At 42.0% G+C, this 14,010-nt stretch overlaps 2 protein-coding genes across 2 annotated transcripts; one reads left to right on the forward strand and one right to left on the reverse strand.

Annotated features, from left to right (window-relative positions):
• Positions 1-1,343: 1,343 nt before the first annotated feature.
• Positions 1,344-13,802, forward strand: LOC136437428 (uncharacterized). The gene is made up of 10 exons (XM_066432039.1): positions 1,344-1,501; positions 2,511-2,646; positions 2,979-3,080; positions 3,262-3,321; positions 3,696-3,748; positions 10,525-10,657; positions 11,582-11,683; positions 11,843-11,902; positions 12,449-12,501; positions 13,148-13,802. The coding sequence occupies exons 1-10, from the start codon at positions 1,359-1,361 to the stop codon at positions 13,263-13,265; spliced, it is 960 nt and encodes a 319-aa protein (XP_066288136.1). The 5' UTR covers positions 1,344-1,358; the 3' UTR covers positions 13,266-13,802.
• LOC136437396 (putative ATP-dependent DNA helicase Q1) lies at positions 4,269-7,687 on the reverse strand. The gene is made up of 3 exons (XM_066431996.1): positions 7,134-7,687; positions 6,222-6,301; positions 4,269-5,810 (listed from the first exon to the last, which is right to left on the reverse strand). Exons 1-3 carry the CDS (start codon positions 7,646-7,648, stop codon positions 5,008-5,010), a joined length of 1,398 nt encoding a protein of 465 aa, XP_066288093.1. The 5' UTR covers positions 7,649-7,687; the 3' UTR covers positions 4,269-5,007.
• Positions 13,803-14,010: the final 208 nt, after the last annotated feature.

Raw genomic sequence — 14,010 nt, forward strand, 5'->3', positions numbered from 1 at the left:
GACCATACAGAACGTTTGAGAAAATGTGCAAGTCACTATTAAAGCAAACCCGTTTTGAATGTTGATGTGGAAACAGGAGAAACTTTCCTATATCGTGTTTTTATATGTAGTACTGAACAAGGAATGGTTCAGTGGACCAGGGCTCAAAATGTTTCGCTACTCATCTCCAAGTATATATAGACGTTGGAAGGAAAACTGTTTAACATTTCCTTACTGTCCCGCTGTCACCCCACTTCACTAATCTCCTAACGGAGGTATGGAGTCGTGGAACTCTTGAACTCTGGTCATTGGTTATTTTCTTTTACTTGGCGATATCGCGTCAGAGAAATTCTTTTCCATACAATTTTGCTGCTGTGCTGAGGAAAATGTTGCCCAGAGCACCGAAGCGTGAATTCCAAGCAGATGTTGAGCAGCATGTTTTAATTTTCTACTCGTCATGTTACTCATGTACATGCGAATCTGTTTTATGATAATGATGATACGTCATTGCAAGCCATTTTTACAAGGATTAGAGTGTAACTCAACGACAAACCACCTATATAGATATCACATATCAATATTTCAAATATATTTCCTAATCTGGTTAATCAATACATATAGAGATAGCGTGGAATATACGGCAGTTCAGACACGCTATGAGTCTTATCATATCAGCAGAGTTCAACCTCAACGATTAGTGAAATTCCGCTGAGGCCCGACTTTCGAAGCGTTGGGCCGGTTAAAGTCGGATAGAAGTGTCTGACTCGTGAGACGTCCTTGGGGTAAGCACACAGCTAAAACACAGTCTTCGATCATAAAACCTACCATTACGTGCCTGGTTACATTACAAATCCCTTTAAATAAGTTCTCCAGTGTTTCTCCAAACAACTTGCTTCTATTTTTAGCCTTTATATAGTACTATGTACGCCATATATCGGTTACACAGTGCCCTGGAAGCCCGTGTCCCCGCGCCCTTCTCCCTTACGTGTATTGTTTCCAAACTTGGCTTCGTCACACGCAGTAATCATGGGCGGCAGATTATACCAGTACTAGCTGCCACCGGTCAGACGACGTGACGACCGCAACGTAGACGCCGCTCAAAAATCGATTCAGTCGGTGTTTTGACGCACTAGAAGACACACCTTCGGAGCACCAGCTGATCTCTCGCTGCAAGATTGCCGACTTGAATTTGTAAAGGAATGGCAAGGGCATCATATAGTGGCAAGGGCATCATATAGTGGCAATGTTATTATATAGCCGATGAGGTTCTTGAATAGAACCTCCTTGATAGAACTATACTCGTGAAGATAAGCGCTTCCGGGTTGCAAAGACTGCTCAGTGGATTTCTGTATGGAGACAGTATGTGCGCAACCGGCACTATGTCTATGATGCGGTACTCCTTTATCTATGCTCGTTCAAGGGCGAAGAACGCGGATTTCATGTTGAGGAACTCATGGAGCTGCAATGGACTGGTGCATCGCGGTGGAGTCGGGCGACAAGCCATGTCAACGCTATCCAACTCGTAAGGACTATCCTATTTGACATTCTAAGAAGGAAGATACATATGTATATACACATGTATATATGTATCAATATCTATATACAGCCACCGTTATATATGAATAATGAATAGGAGGAATTTTAACTCTTACTGAAATGACGGGCGTTCAATATAACCCAGCAAATTTTTTTTATAGACTTGGCGAAGGCTAGGCATAGGGCAAGGGACACATATCCACCCGAAGTTTAAAAACTTTTACTTCAGAAAAGCTTGCATAGAGGCCAAATGAGCTACTAGTATTTGTTGCTTTTTTTGGATGGGGGGGGGGGTGCGCAAATCTAACATTTTCTCTACCATTCGTAGAGATAAACGATAGGAGTAAATGCAAAGCTTTGCAAAAGCCACCCATTCAACAGATTTCAAAAAAGTAAAAGAGAAAATGTGTGAAACAGTAAAAGGCCTCATCTCCAAGCAGATCTCCACGGTGCCAAAATCGTATACTGTAAGTGATTTTAAGTTCGCGTGGTTTTTATTTCGCGCTAAGGAGAAAATGGAGTGTTCGCGGTAGTTTTAAGTTTGCGGCAGCACTATAGTTAAATACTGCTACGGTATTTGACAAAAATGTTCGTGGTGGTTTTAAGTTCGCGGTGAAACGGTCGCCACGAAAACCGCGAACATAGAACCACCGCAAACATTTCTGCATTTAGCCAGAGAAGCCATACCGTTGGCTTCAGATGGGTAAAGACTTTCCCCACTGTATTTAAGTGTCGGTATCTACAGTAAGTAATGATACACTCCTCTTCTCTGGCTGACTGGAGCTTCTCTGGCTAGCTTATGCGATTTTAGCACCGTGGAGATCTACTTGGAGATTATAAAACTATTAAAAGGCCCGCCCTTAGCTTTCAGGTCAGGGGACCCAATTAGCCCCTGTCATGACGTCAGCTAGAGATTGTGTTACACAGGATTGACTACCCCTTCGTCTCTTTTCTCCATCCCCCGGCCTCTCGATCCTTCACCTAACATTATATAGTAAAGTGGCAGAAAGGAACAAGGAGCGAAGCCTCATCATGATCAAGCCCAACGGCGTCCAACGCGGGCTGGTCGGAGAAGTCATCAAACGCTTCGAACAGAAGGGCTTCAAGCTGGTGGCCATGAAGTTCACGCAGGTATGGATAAGGCCATGTCATGAGTCATTAAAACTTGACAGGCTTGTCGTTGCACGTGTTGTCGATGTTCATCATTTCACCGCGTTTTCCTGCCGCTTCCGTAATTGCTAAAGTGAGACAATAAATAAGCTTCACTTGTAATATCTACTGGACTTTGTAATCGTTGATTTCTTTTTTGGGTTATCAAAATGTTGAGCAGTCATACAGACTCATGTCTAATTATGCAGCAGTTGATCGTTTTTGAGGGAAAGCAGTGCAGTACAAAATTTCCTAAGATTCTACATGTACAACAATAAATGTTATGAAAATGGAGTATCATTTGCTTCATGCAGGCTTCGGAAGAACACATGCAGAAGCATTACACCCACTTGAAGTCAAAGAGATTCTACACTGGTCTGTGCAAGTACATGTCAAGTTCACCTGTCGTTCCAATGGTGAGGATACATTGTATTATGACTAACCTTCATAATGCTATATCATGCTTCACAATGCTACATCTTTCACAAAAATCAAATTCATAACGTAGTGTTTTAGAAAATCCGGTAAAAAAATCGTGACCTCACTTTTATTAATGATTGATGATGAGATACAACATGTTGCTTGTGCTGTTTGTAGGTGTGGGAAGGTCTGGATGTGGTGAGGACTGGACGTGTGATGCTGGGAGAGACCGATCCTGTAAGTCATTTCTTTCATCTGGAATATCATTACACGGCTGCTTCCCTGTATGTATTTGTAACTCTCGCATATAGTGCAAATGTCAGGAAATGTATGATTTGCTTACCTGCTTTTCATATGATGATATTTGCGTGTAACTTGAGATTTTTGCGTCTTAATGCAGTTGCAAGATAACATGATTATTAACGACCATGACCTATTATGTAATTAGAGACGTTACTATTATAACAGTGAACGAACAGCATTATAACATGCCTACTTGCAAACTCGGGGCATGGTTTGACACCAGTTTAAGTAGTGTACCTGCCAATGAAAATCTACATGGAACCCCCTTGGACCTAGTGGAGAGCTAACTTACGACTTCTATTTTTCAGGCTGACTCCATGCCAGGCTCCATCCGTGGCGACTTCTGTGTACACGTTGGCAGGTAGGTGTCAACAACAATAACAACAACAAGTCAGACTGAGAGGGAATGCTACATTTATTAGTTAAGGGGGGGGGGGGGTAATTTCAAACTACTTTTCAGCCCCTCCCTGTTTGAATGGGTTGTCTCTCATAGCTTATTTACAATTTTTCTTACAAACTTTAGTAACATCATGTGTGTTTTGGTCCATAGAAAAAACTGTAAAACAGCCCTTATGTGGATCAACGGTTATTTTGTTACTTCAATGTCACTTTGAAAGACAGATGAGAATCAGCTGAGACTTGATATGACTGTGATGCAGTGTACTTATGTTAGACTGTTTTTCGCAGGAACCTTGTCCACGGTAGCGACTCCATTGCGAATGCAGAGAAGGAGATCGCTCTGTGGTTCAGGGACGATGAAATCGTGACCTACACCGCCGGCCAGTACGACTGGGTGTACGAAGACTAGGAAATCGCGGTCTTCTACACAACCTATGTCGAGATCCCGCCTTGATCACTAAACACACTATATCACACTGATGCATGCATACTGTCCTTATGTATTTTCTGCACAAACATGCAATTTACCATTGTAAGTTCTGTTCAATATTGTACAAATGGTGGAACAGTCCATTTTGCACATCAAACCATTAGGATTCATTTCTATTTTTACCACTACTTTTTGTATTCTGTGGAAAGGTCTGGACAGCAATTAAACTATAAACTTGTAAATACAAGTAATTCTTTAAGGTGCAACCACATGTTCAGAAATAGTACAGGTATATTCAATCATTTGTATTATAGTGTTGATGCTTATAGGTGGTGCAATATGAACTATGACTGTATTCCAAAGTGTTGTAAAGGTAATGAAAGTCATGTTTATTCATACAAAGTACTAAACATACTATAGCTGGTACTATTGGAGCATAACAGGTCACATGTTATCGACGCGCATATTTTTGGTCAGTTTTGTTCTTGCTCAATGTTCAGAATGTTAGAAATCTAGATGAAAGTGACTTCACAAGTTGTATAGTATTTCTTAAGTATGGCTTATAGATATAAATATATTGAATATGACGAGGTATTGTAAACAGGGATAAACATATGCATACTGTCTGTATAGAGTATATTCCCTTAAAACACTATGAACGGTAAATGTCTGTGCCTAATGTCTATACATCTATACATACTGAATACATGTGTATACCTACATGTACCCGAAAACTAGATACCTGTCACTCTTTTGGGCAATTAACTTTCTTCCTCTGAATCAGAGGCTGGTTAATAGAACATGTCGTCACTGTCACTTTCAGAAGAGCTCAGGCCGCCATCAAAGTAATCAAACGACTCATAACACACATCACCTGAACAGTTGGTGCAACACTTATGGCCTGGCTGCACAGATACTGGGCTGTCTTCAAAATGACCAAACAACCGTTTCCTGATACAAGGTTCACCACTGCTCCCTTCCACAAACTTTTTCACAGCTTTGTCAACTTTCCCGAGCTGCTCATTCTTGTAATACAAGACTGCGTGAGCCTCCTTGCCATCACAGCCGGCTCTGCTGATCATTAGGAGAATATTCTCCATGTCCTCTGGAGGACCGTACATGACTACCTTGCCGACGTTCTTGAAGTCAACCCCTTTGATAGTACCCAAGGCAGTAGAGGCCACCACCACTCTACAGCTCCCCTCTCCCACTAAGGACTTCCTAACTCTGTCCTTGTACTTGTCCAGAGTAGCGCTATGGTATATACCTATGAGCATATTATGGGAGGTCTTCTCCCCTACCCAGGCATCGTCTCCCAGTTTATACTTCAGATGGGTAAAGACTTTCCCCACTGCATTTAAGTGTCTACAGTAAATAATGACACACTCCATATCCAGCCCTTTGTCGCACACCTCATCAACAATCCAGTCAAGAGCCACTGTCTTATCCTTAGGAAAGCGTACAAGACCTAATCTGACATTGAGCCTGTTGGGACTTGCTCTTACTACATGGGCTTCCTCCAAGTCCAAGATGCTCCTCACCCTCTGTAGGGACTGCAGGTCAGCTGATGCTGTGAGGGCCATGATTGGTGTTCCTACAGAAAAAAATAATTAAATTATCAATGAGAATTGAATCATTGAATGGGAACCTTTAGTGCAGGTCTATGCCCAATTGGACTAAGTACAGATAGATAACAAGAAAGGTCGACCATTATACAAATTTACAAAGGGGCGACAGAATCCATCTCCAAGCAGATGTTTGGGAGGTTGATCAGAATGTTTTTTGACTGTCAAACGTTTGGGAGCAAGCATTTTCTATAAAATAACCACACATCTTAACTGTCAGAGAAGCCTGGCTGCTAAAAGACATTATAAGTTCCACTCCAACACCTGCGTGTATACATGTACATTACACCTGCTTGTACACATGTAGGATACAAAAGAATTGCAAATTGTGGGCATATAAAAAAATTGACTTAAAAGTTACTGCTTGGTCCTTCACTCACCTTCTTTCACCAGAGACCTGAGGTCACGAAGTCCATAAAAGGCTTCCTTGAGTTCAGACTGATACTTTGATTGGTGGCCCCTGAAAAAAAAAGTTTATGTCAGCAAAATATCATATATGTCACAGAGGTAAATGGGGGAGGGGTCAACAAGTAATTATTCAAATATTAATCAGTTCCCGAACTTCCTAATTTCTAAGTAGATGTAGGTGACTCCGAGGAGACGAAGAACTACGTTGAGAATGCCTGGAATGCCGCAAAAATATGCATAAAAACCTACATCTGCTTGGAAATAGATGAAGCTTGTTTGTAACCTTTATTTATTCATGAGAAATTCAAATCGGTCTGCAGGCTAATCTCCAAGCAGATCCACGCCGGGCGCGAAAATCGTAGTATGCTAGCCAGAGAGGGTCCAGTCAGATGAACCCTCTCTGGCTGACTGGACCCTCTCTGGCTAGCATACTACGATTTTCGCGCCCGGCGTGGATCTGCTTGGAGATTACTGCAGGCCGCTTTTCATTGAAGTCATGAGCGAAGAAGTAAGGGTCAGACAAAATATGTATTTTAAACTACGAGAAAAAATAGTCTTCCTACAAAAACATCAACAACACATTAAATGGCCTTATACTAGTAGTTATATACAACAGAAATTGCGTGATTTTCTACCTTTTGTCAGCTCTATGGGAATTTGGAATCATAGACATAAACATGCATATGCATGATCACATCAAGCGAAAAGCGGTAAGATCAAGTGAGATCAAGTGAAAGCGGCCTTGTGTGAGTGATCACGGCTATGCATATGTATAAAAGTCATTGATTTCCACAAAAAATGCCTGAGAATCTGCATTTTCAAATTCATGCGAATTATAATTAAATGAAACATGGAACATGCCAGGTTCTGGGAAGTGATGTTACCATTTGTATGCCAGATGGACGTCGTCTACCACAACACCGGCGAGGTTCTCCCGGTAGACTGTCGAGGACAACATGTCCCTCCACTCGTCTTCAAGTACCCACCGCTCAGGCCCACCAAACACGAGCGGGAACCCTCCATTCGCGATGCCTTCAGCGTCAGTTTCACCGAGTTGTGCCGCTTTCACGATTTTAGTTGCTTGTCGTATCTGGTACTCCATCAGATCTACAGGTTGCAGATGCTCAGTGTTTTGAAACTCCTTGATCAGCGCCACGTGCGGTGTCACTACGATGACGATGGGGTTGACGCGACCCAACTTTTCAAACACCTTTGGGGCGATCTGATAGACCAAATCTTTGCCAAAGCCATCAGGTAAGAACGCCAAAACATCTTTCCCACCGACGAAAGCTTTCAGGGCCTCGATCTGCTCAGGTTTGAGCGAAGGAATGCCGTCCAGGTCGGCCAAAACTGCCGCGATTGCCGAGTCAACTTCACTTTCGCTTCGAGCAGCAGCCATGTTGACAGCGACAAGGGACCGTGCGATAGTTCAGGGGGTGGCCCACGTGTGTGTGTGTGGGGGGGGGGAGGCGGTTGCTTGTGTTCCACGGGGGTTGGTGACCATAGAATAACAATTGCCCAAAGTAGGGACGAAAATGAGAAATACACTTGTCTTGAGCTGGGACAGGACCACGTATATAAAACAATAGCCCACCCATCTGAGGACCGGTCATCCCTCTGACAAATATTGAACAGTCCCTAACTCCCTACAGTTAACTCCAAGCAGATACAGGGGGATGTAAGGCTGGTGGAAGATGCAGCGCACCGTACCTGTTCTATGAACTGCTCAACTCTGAGAGAAAGACACGACAGGCCTGAGACACGATATGGTGAAATCGTTCAGGGCGACCACCCCCTTTGTGACATTGTGACAGTATTGGCACCGACTACACTACTACGTCTATTACGCTATATATATATATAACCAAGCATATATACATATCCACAGTATGGTCTTTTGTATTTTTGTAACTTTTGATTTTCATGTAGCTAGACAATATTTTGTACGAATCAAAACAATTCAACTGTAGATTGTACTGCCAGTTGATTTGAATAAAGATTAATTGATTGATTGATTGATTGATACATCATATCATATATCATAGCCTGTCAGCGTGTTTATACACTCTCTCGCCGCAGTGACTGAGGTTTATGTTTTCAAAATTTCGACGTCATACACAGTAATCGTCGGGCCGGCCGCTAGGAGCGCGATTGTTTTAGTAAGGCTACAATACCGCTACTTTAATATATCAATACCATGTACTGGTATATGAGCTTTGCACATTGCATGTTAATTTGTGCCTCTATGTCTTATTTGATGTACGCATTAGTCATAAACTAAATAATTATCATATAGGCTCTGGAATCGTTGGGTGGATTTAAAGGTCAGATCAAAGTTCAGGCCGACGAAGCGGGCTATGAAAGCAACAGGAGCAGTTTTTGACAACATATCGCACAACCCTTGGCCTCTAAATCTAGCTAGTGCTTCTCCCAAAAAGGTGCTCCTTCTTTTGTCCTAAAGACGCCATGATATTGATTACACTAGCTACAGTAGTAGCCATATAACGTCCATTGACCCCGGGCCCTTCTCCCTTACAGGGTGTATTGTTGTCAAATTTCGACGTCATACGCAGTAATCGTCGGCGGCAGTATATACTAGCTAGCACCGGTCCGACGTGGTGAGACTGCTTAATCGATTCAGCCTTAGTTTTGATGCACTGCAAGAAGACCCAGTGGAACGTCTGTGGATCTGTTGCTACAAGATTGCCGACTTGGATTTGTGTACATGTATGGATTTGAAGGCAAACGGACCGACGCTGAATATCCAGGACATATCTTGTAGAGATCGACGCTTTGGTTTGCCAGCGGATTTCTCTGCGGGTACAGTATGTGCGCAGCCGGTACCGCACTATGACGCGGTGCTTCATTATCTATGCCTATTCAAGGGCGAGGAACGCGGACTTCAAATTGAACAAGCCATGGAACTGCAATGGACTGGTGTATCGTGGTAGTGTCGGGCGACAAGCTATGTCAACGCTATCTAACTCGTAAGGACTATCGTATTTAATATTCAGAGAGGGGTGTATATGCTATTTGTGTATTGATAAAAGAGGAGGGGCATTATCTACTAAAATCAAGGGCGTATAGCACGATTGTATACAAAAGTGCTACCAAATACAAACAAATTTATAGGTAACGTTACCTAGGTGAAAGAACTGGGGGTTTCAATCAGAATGATGGCATAGGTACCCCTCCCTTGACCCCCCTAAGTTTGAAATGGAATGTCCGAAAAACTTTTACTTCAGAAAAGTTTGTATGTCATGTCATAAAAAACTTTTAGTTCAGAAAAGTTTGTATGTCATGTCATGTCTCAAAGTTTGTATGGGCCCCACCAAATCAGCTATTTGTTCGAGGGTGTTTTGTTCAACCCTTCCTTCGAATGTATCCAAATTGGACTACTTTATTGGACTAGTATATACATCGCGATCGCTCGTATGAGTAACCGTTCATGATAAGCTTTGTAACGAAATGGGGCTCGTAAGGCTAAATATGATGTTGGGGTGGGGGTGAGGTGGGGTGTAGCCTGTGTGTGTGCGTGTATGTGTGTTGGGGGGGGGGGGGGGGGGTCAGGTTTTGTTGCTATCCACCCTCAATTTTCTTTTCTTTACCATTCCAACAAATCATAAATGCATTCGTAGATATAGACGATGGTTACGAACCTTTGTAAAGGCAACTCGTTCGTACCCAAAAACCAAAACAGAAAATATGCGAATGTCCCACGCTTTGCAACCCCCCGGCCCCCCATAAGAAAAGTCTGAAAATATACCACCGAAAAAAATTGGTAAGAGCATAGCAGTCTTCTGATTCGGAATAATCCTATCAGTGTAAAGCTTCTTGTGTCGTTGTGCGAACTGTTGACCCCATTATCAGCTGAACTACGTTCATGAATAAATCATATCATTACTGTATATCACATGGAAATACCGTACAGCACACAGGCAAGCTAGGCCGATACCAACATCTACTTGTACTATCCTGCGGGGTGTTGTATTGTTACATCTAAATTATATTATCATTTCACACTGTACCTTTGTCTATACAGTACAATATTCCTAATTCTAATATAATATTGTTATATTCTAATATTGATTTAAATGCTCTTATGCCACAGAATAATTCAGTACTTATGCCTATTAAAAAATACACCCCTCAGTAAATAGTAAATTCGTCTAGCTTGCCGCGTGTCACATGTCAACCGGTCTCTTTTCTCCCCCGACCGCCATCTTGTGCTTGCATGCTTGCAACTCTCCTCTGGATCCTGCACGAAATCTTCAGTAAAATGGGAGACAACAAGGAACGAAGCTTCATCATGATCAAGCCCGACGGCGTCCAACGCGGGCTGGTCGGAGAAGTCATCAAACGCTTCGAACAGAAGGGCTTCAAGCTCGTGGCCATGAAGTTCACGCAGGTATGGAAAAGGCATGTCATGACAAAAGGGTTTTAAATTTTCAGACTCAGAGGCTTGCCGTTGCACGTGTCGACCCTTTTAAGCATTGTTACTGCGTTTTCCTGTTTCCAAAGTTTGTTGGATGCAATCACTTCGTTCGGAATATTTGCTAACGTTATGACGTTATTTTGTGAGCGTTAATTTCTTTTGATTGAACAAAAGAGAAATTTTCTGAAATAGATTTTGCAGAGTGTCAAAATTATGCACATGTCTAAAGACTGCAAACAAAATATGGCTCTGCAACAGTCGCAGCAGCTAATGTGTAACCTGGAATTCAGTCTATCGTAGTTAGGCAGGGCGCTCTTCGGGACAGAAGGGGCTTTCCGCCGCTAAGATAAATTATCTTTGGCACCCAGTATAGTACTAGTACTCTCCACAAGTCCAAGCAGAGGTTGGACCCCGGCTGGTTTTTGACGTGTTTTTAGGCGTTTTTGTCGAGATTTCTATTCTGTCCCGTTTTCGTTATGTCACACTGTGGGCTGGCGACATGAAGAAAACGGGACAAAATAGAAAGCGCGACAAAAACGCCTAAAACACGTCAGAAACCAGCCAGCCCGACCTCTGCTTGGAGAGTAACCCGGTACTCGTATTAGTCCTAAGACCTAAGCAACCCGCAATCCCTGTCCACATGTTGGGTACTTCTTGTTCTCAAATTCTGCCCCCATGTAGATCAAGAGTAAAAGGAACCAGTAACATATTAAAGGGTTCCTTGGCTGCCATACTTGCATGGAAAATTAGATAGGCTTAACCTTAAAATGTAAGAACTGATTTGCAGATGACGTCATTGTGGGTGTGTTTAATCAATGTGGGTGTGGTTAATCAATGAGCCAATCAAATTGTCTGTGTCATAACTTGTACAAATGTAGTGTTCTTTGTTGTTTGCAGGCTAGTGAGGAACATATGAAGACCCACTACAAGGACCTGGAAAAACTGAAATTCTACCCTGGTCTGTGCAAGTACATGTCAAGCAATCCTGTTGTTCCAATGGTGAGGATATATTTCATTCTTGTGTCCAACACTTATGATTAACCTTCATCATGCGGGCATAAATTTGCAATAAACTTATATTAATTATCCAGCCAATATTTTCCAGCCACAGCTCAATAATGGGATGACTGATACATGTGTGTCTCACATTTATTCCAGGTGTGGGAAGGTCTGGGTGTGGTGAAGACTGGCCGTGTGATGCTGGGAGAGACCGATCCTGTAAGTCATCTTTTATCCATTTTTTCTGTTTAAATCTAATTGCACCTTACTGCCGTTGTGCAACTGTTAGTTTGCTTGAGTTGCAAAGTACATGTTGCAGAATTCAGAAAATAACAAATTTTGCTCAACTGCCTTTTATATGATCTTCATACCTGCACCAATGTTACAATCAGATTTCACTAACATAGACTAACTCATAAGCCCAGGATTATGAGCATGCAATCCCCAGGGTTTTATTACTACAATATTGTATGATATGATAATGTACACACTTCAATATGATATCCCTATTTGCAAAAGGTGCTCTTTGCGGATTTGACACTTGGAAACTTGGTACGCATAAACCAGTGAAGGTTAGCACCATGCTGCAATTTATGTGTACTTCGGCGAATGCAGTTACTTTTACTTAAAGGAATTGCACTAACAACGTTACCAAGAGGATTAACATTATGGGAAGACAAATTGTGCACCCGTCCATGAAACTCATCAGGGGGCCACCAGGTTGTGTAGTGGGGATCTAACTTGTGATTCCTTTTTTGTTCTCAGGCTAAGTCCTTGCCAGGAACCATCAGGGGCGACTTCAGTGTACACATTGGCAGGTAGGTGTCGACAACAACCGATGTAACATGTTCCATTTTAAAAGTAAAGGAAGGGTCACATCAGAATAATTTTTACCTTCGGCGAGAAGGTTATGCAGAGGGTAGCATTTGTATGTTTGTAATGTACAGCATAACTCGAGAAGGCTTGGATGGATTGTCTTGATATTTGGTAGGTGAGTAGGTCTTGATGAGACTAGGAAATGATTAGATTTTGGGTCCCCTAGCGGCTTGTTACGGTACTGCAGCGGAACTTCCTGTTTCGATATCTCGTGTTCTGGACAAGCTATGGAACTGATTTCTGAGTGGTAGATAGTTTTCAATTTATTCCTGTTTGAATGTCTTTCTCCCATAGGTTCTTGACATATTGTTTGATTATCCATTTGCAACATTTTCTTTTAGAGTTGTGTGTACATAAAATCTGTGATACACCCCTCTGAAAATGAATGGAATAGCCCCATATTTTCAGTTCAAGGTCACCTTAAAAGACAGGTTGGAATCAGTACTTTTTTTATGCTAAGTGAGACATTACTTAAATGCTAAGTAAGACATTACTTAAATGCTAAGTAAGACATTACTTAAATGTTAAGTAAGACATTACTTAGCTATTTTACAAAGTGTGCATGATGGTACTTGACCGTTTTTGTAGGAACCTTGTCCACGGTAGCGACTCCGTTGAGAGCGCAAAGAAGGAGATCGCGCTGTGGTTCAAGGACGATGAAGTCGTGACCTACACCGCCGGCAACAATGAATGGATTTACGAATAGGAGACAACTGTCTTACACAAGCCAAGTCACAGCCTAAGCAGACTCTAGCGAATTTCGAGTCCCCTACATTCCTGTACGCGTTAGAAGTGTCTTTGTGTTTCTGTGACGTCCTGTCTCTCAAGATGAATATTTAAACATAAAGATGTACCTTAACGTCTGTACTCTAACTGCACGTATTGTCAGTTTGATCCCCCCACTGCGTAATGTGTGAACAGACTAGTTCTGAGATAATTGGTGAATGGACAACCAGAAGAATAACTTTGATCCAGTTCAGTTAAAATATCCAATGTGAGAAATTTCCAGACAAATTACATCTTGTCTTGGATCAAACTAGGACCATTTCCCCACTTAACATCTAGAATACACTTCAATGATCGCAGTGGGAGTGTTGTTTGTTTTGCATATCTACAAAATGGATTGTGTGACCGATTGTGCATTGAATTTCCAGCATTGATTTGTAGGTGTACTGCAGGGGTTTGTGTTAGGCCCCAGCTTGGTTTGTGCAGGACTATATCATTAAAGCTGGATTGCACCAGATCACTTTGTCATGTTTTTTTTCCTTGTAGATATTTGAATTAAAAAAAGTCTGAATGACGACTATTAATGTGAGGTTAAATGTCTGAGTGAGACCATAAAAACCCAATTTGTTTTGCGACATTTTATGCCAATATTTGAAATAAGATGCTACCACCACTGTCACACAAGTTGACCATCAAATGTTCTTGTACACACGTTGTTTTTAAAT

The sequence above is a fragment of the Branchiostoma lanceolatum genome, chromosome 6 (genome assembly GCF_035083965.1).
Source record: "Branchiostoma lanceolatum isolate klBraLanc5 chromosome 6, klBraLanc5.hap2, whole genome shotgun sequence".
Lineage (NCBI taxonomy): Eukaryota > Metazoa > Chordata > Leptocardii > Amphioxiformes > Branchiostomatidae > Branchiostoma > Branchiostoma lanceolatum.

Coding starts and splice junctions, on each gene's coding strand:
- LOC136437428 (XM_066432039.1), top strand. CDS start 1,359: ATGTCTATGATGCGGTACTCCTTTATCTATGCTCGTTCAAGGGCGAAG. Junction 3,322..3,695: donor TGCTGGGAGAGACCGATCCT/GTAAGTCATTTC, acceptor TCTATTTTTCAG/GCTGACTCCATGCCAGGCTC. Junction 11,684..11,842: donor GCAATCCTGTTGTTCCAATG/GTGAGGATATAT, acceptor CATTTATTCCAG/GTGTGGGAAGGTCTGGGTGT.
- LOC136437396 (XM_066431996.1), bottom strand. CDS start 7,648: ATGGCTGCTGCTCGAAGCGAAAGTGAAGTTGACTCGGCAATCGCGGCA. Junction 6,302..7,133: donor GTCCATCTGGCATACAAATG/GTAACATCACTT, acceptor TTTTTTTTTCAG/GGGCCACCAATCAAAGTATC. Junction 5,811..6,221: donor CAGGTCTCTGGTGAAAGAAG/GTGAGTGAAGGA, acceptor TTTTTTCTGTAG/GAACACCAATCATGGCCCTC.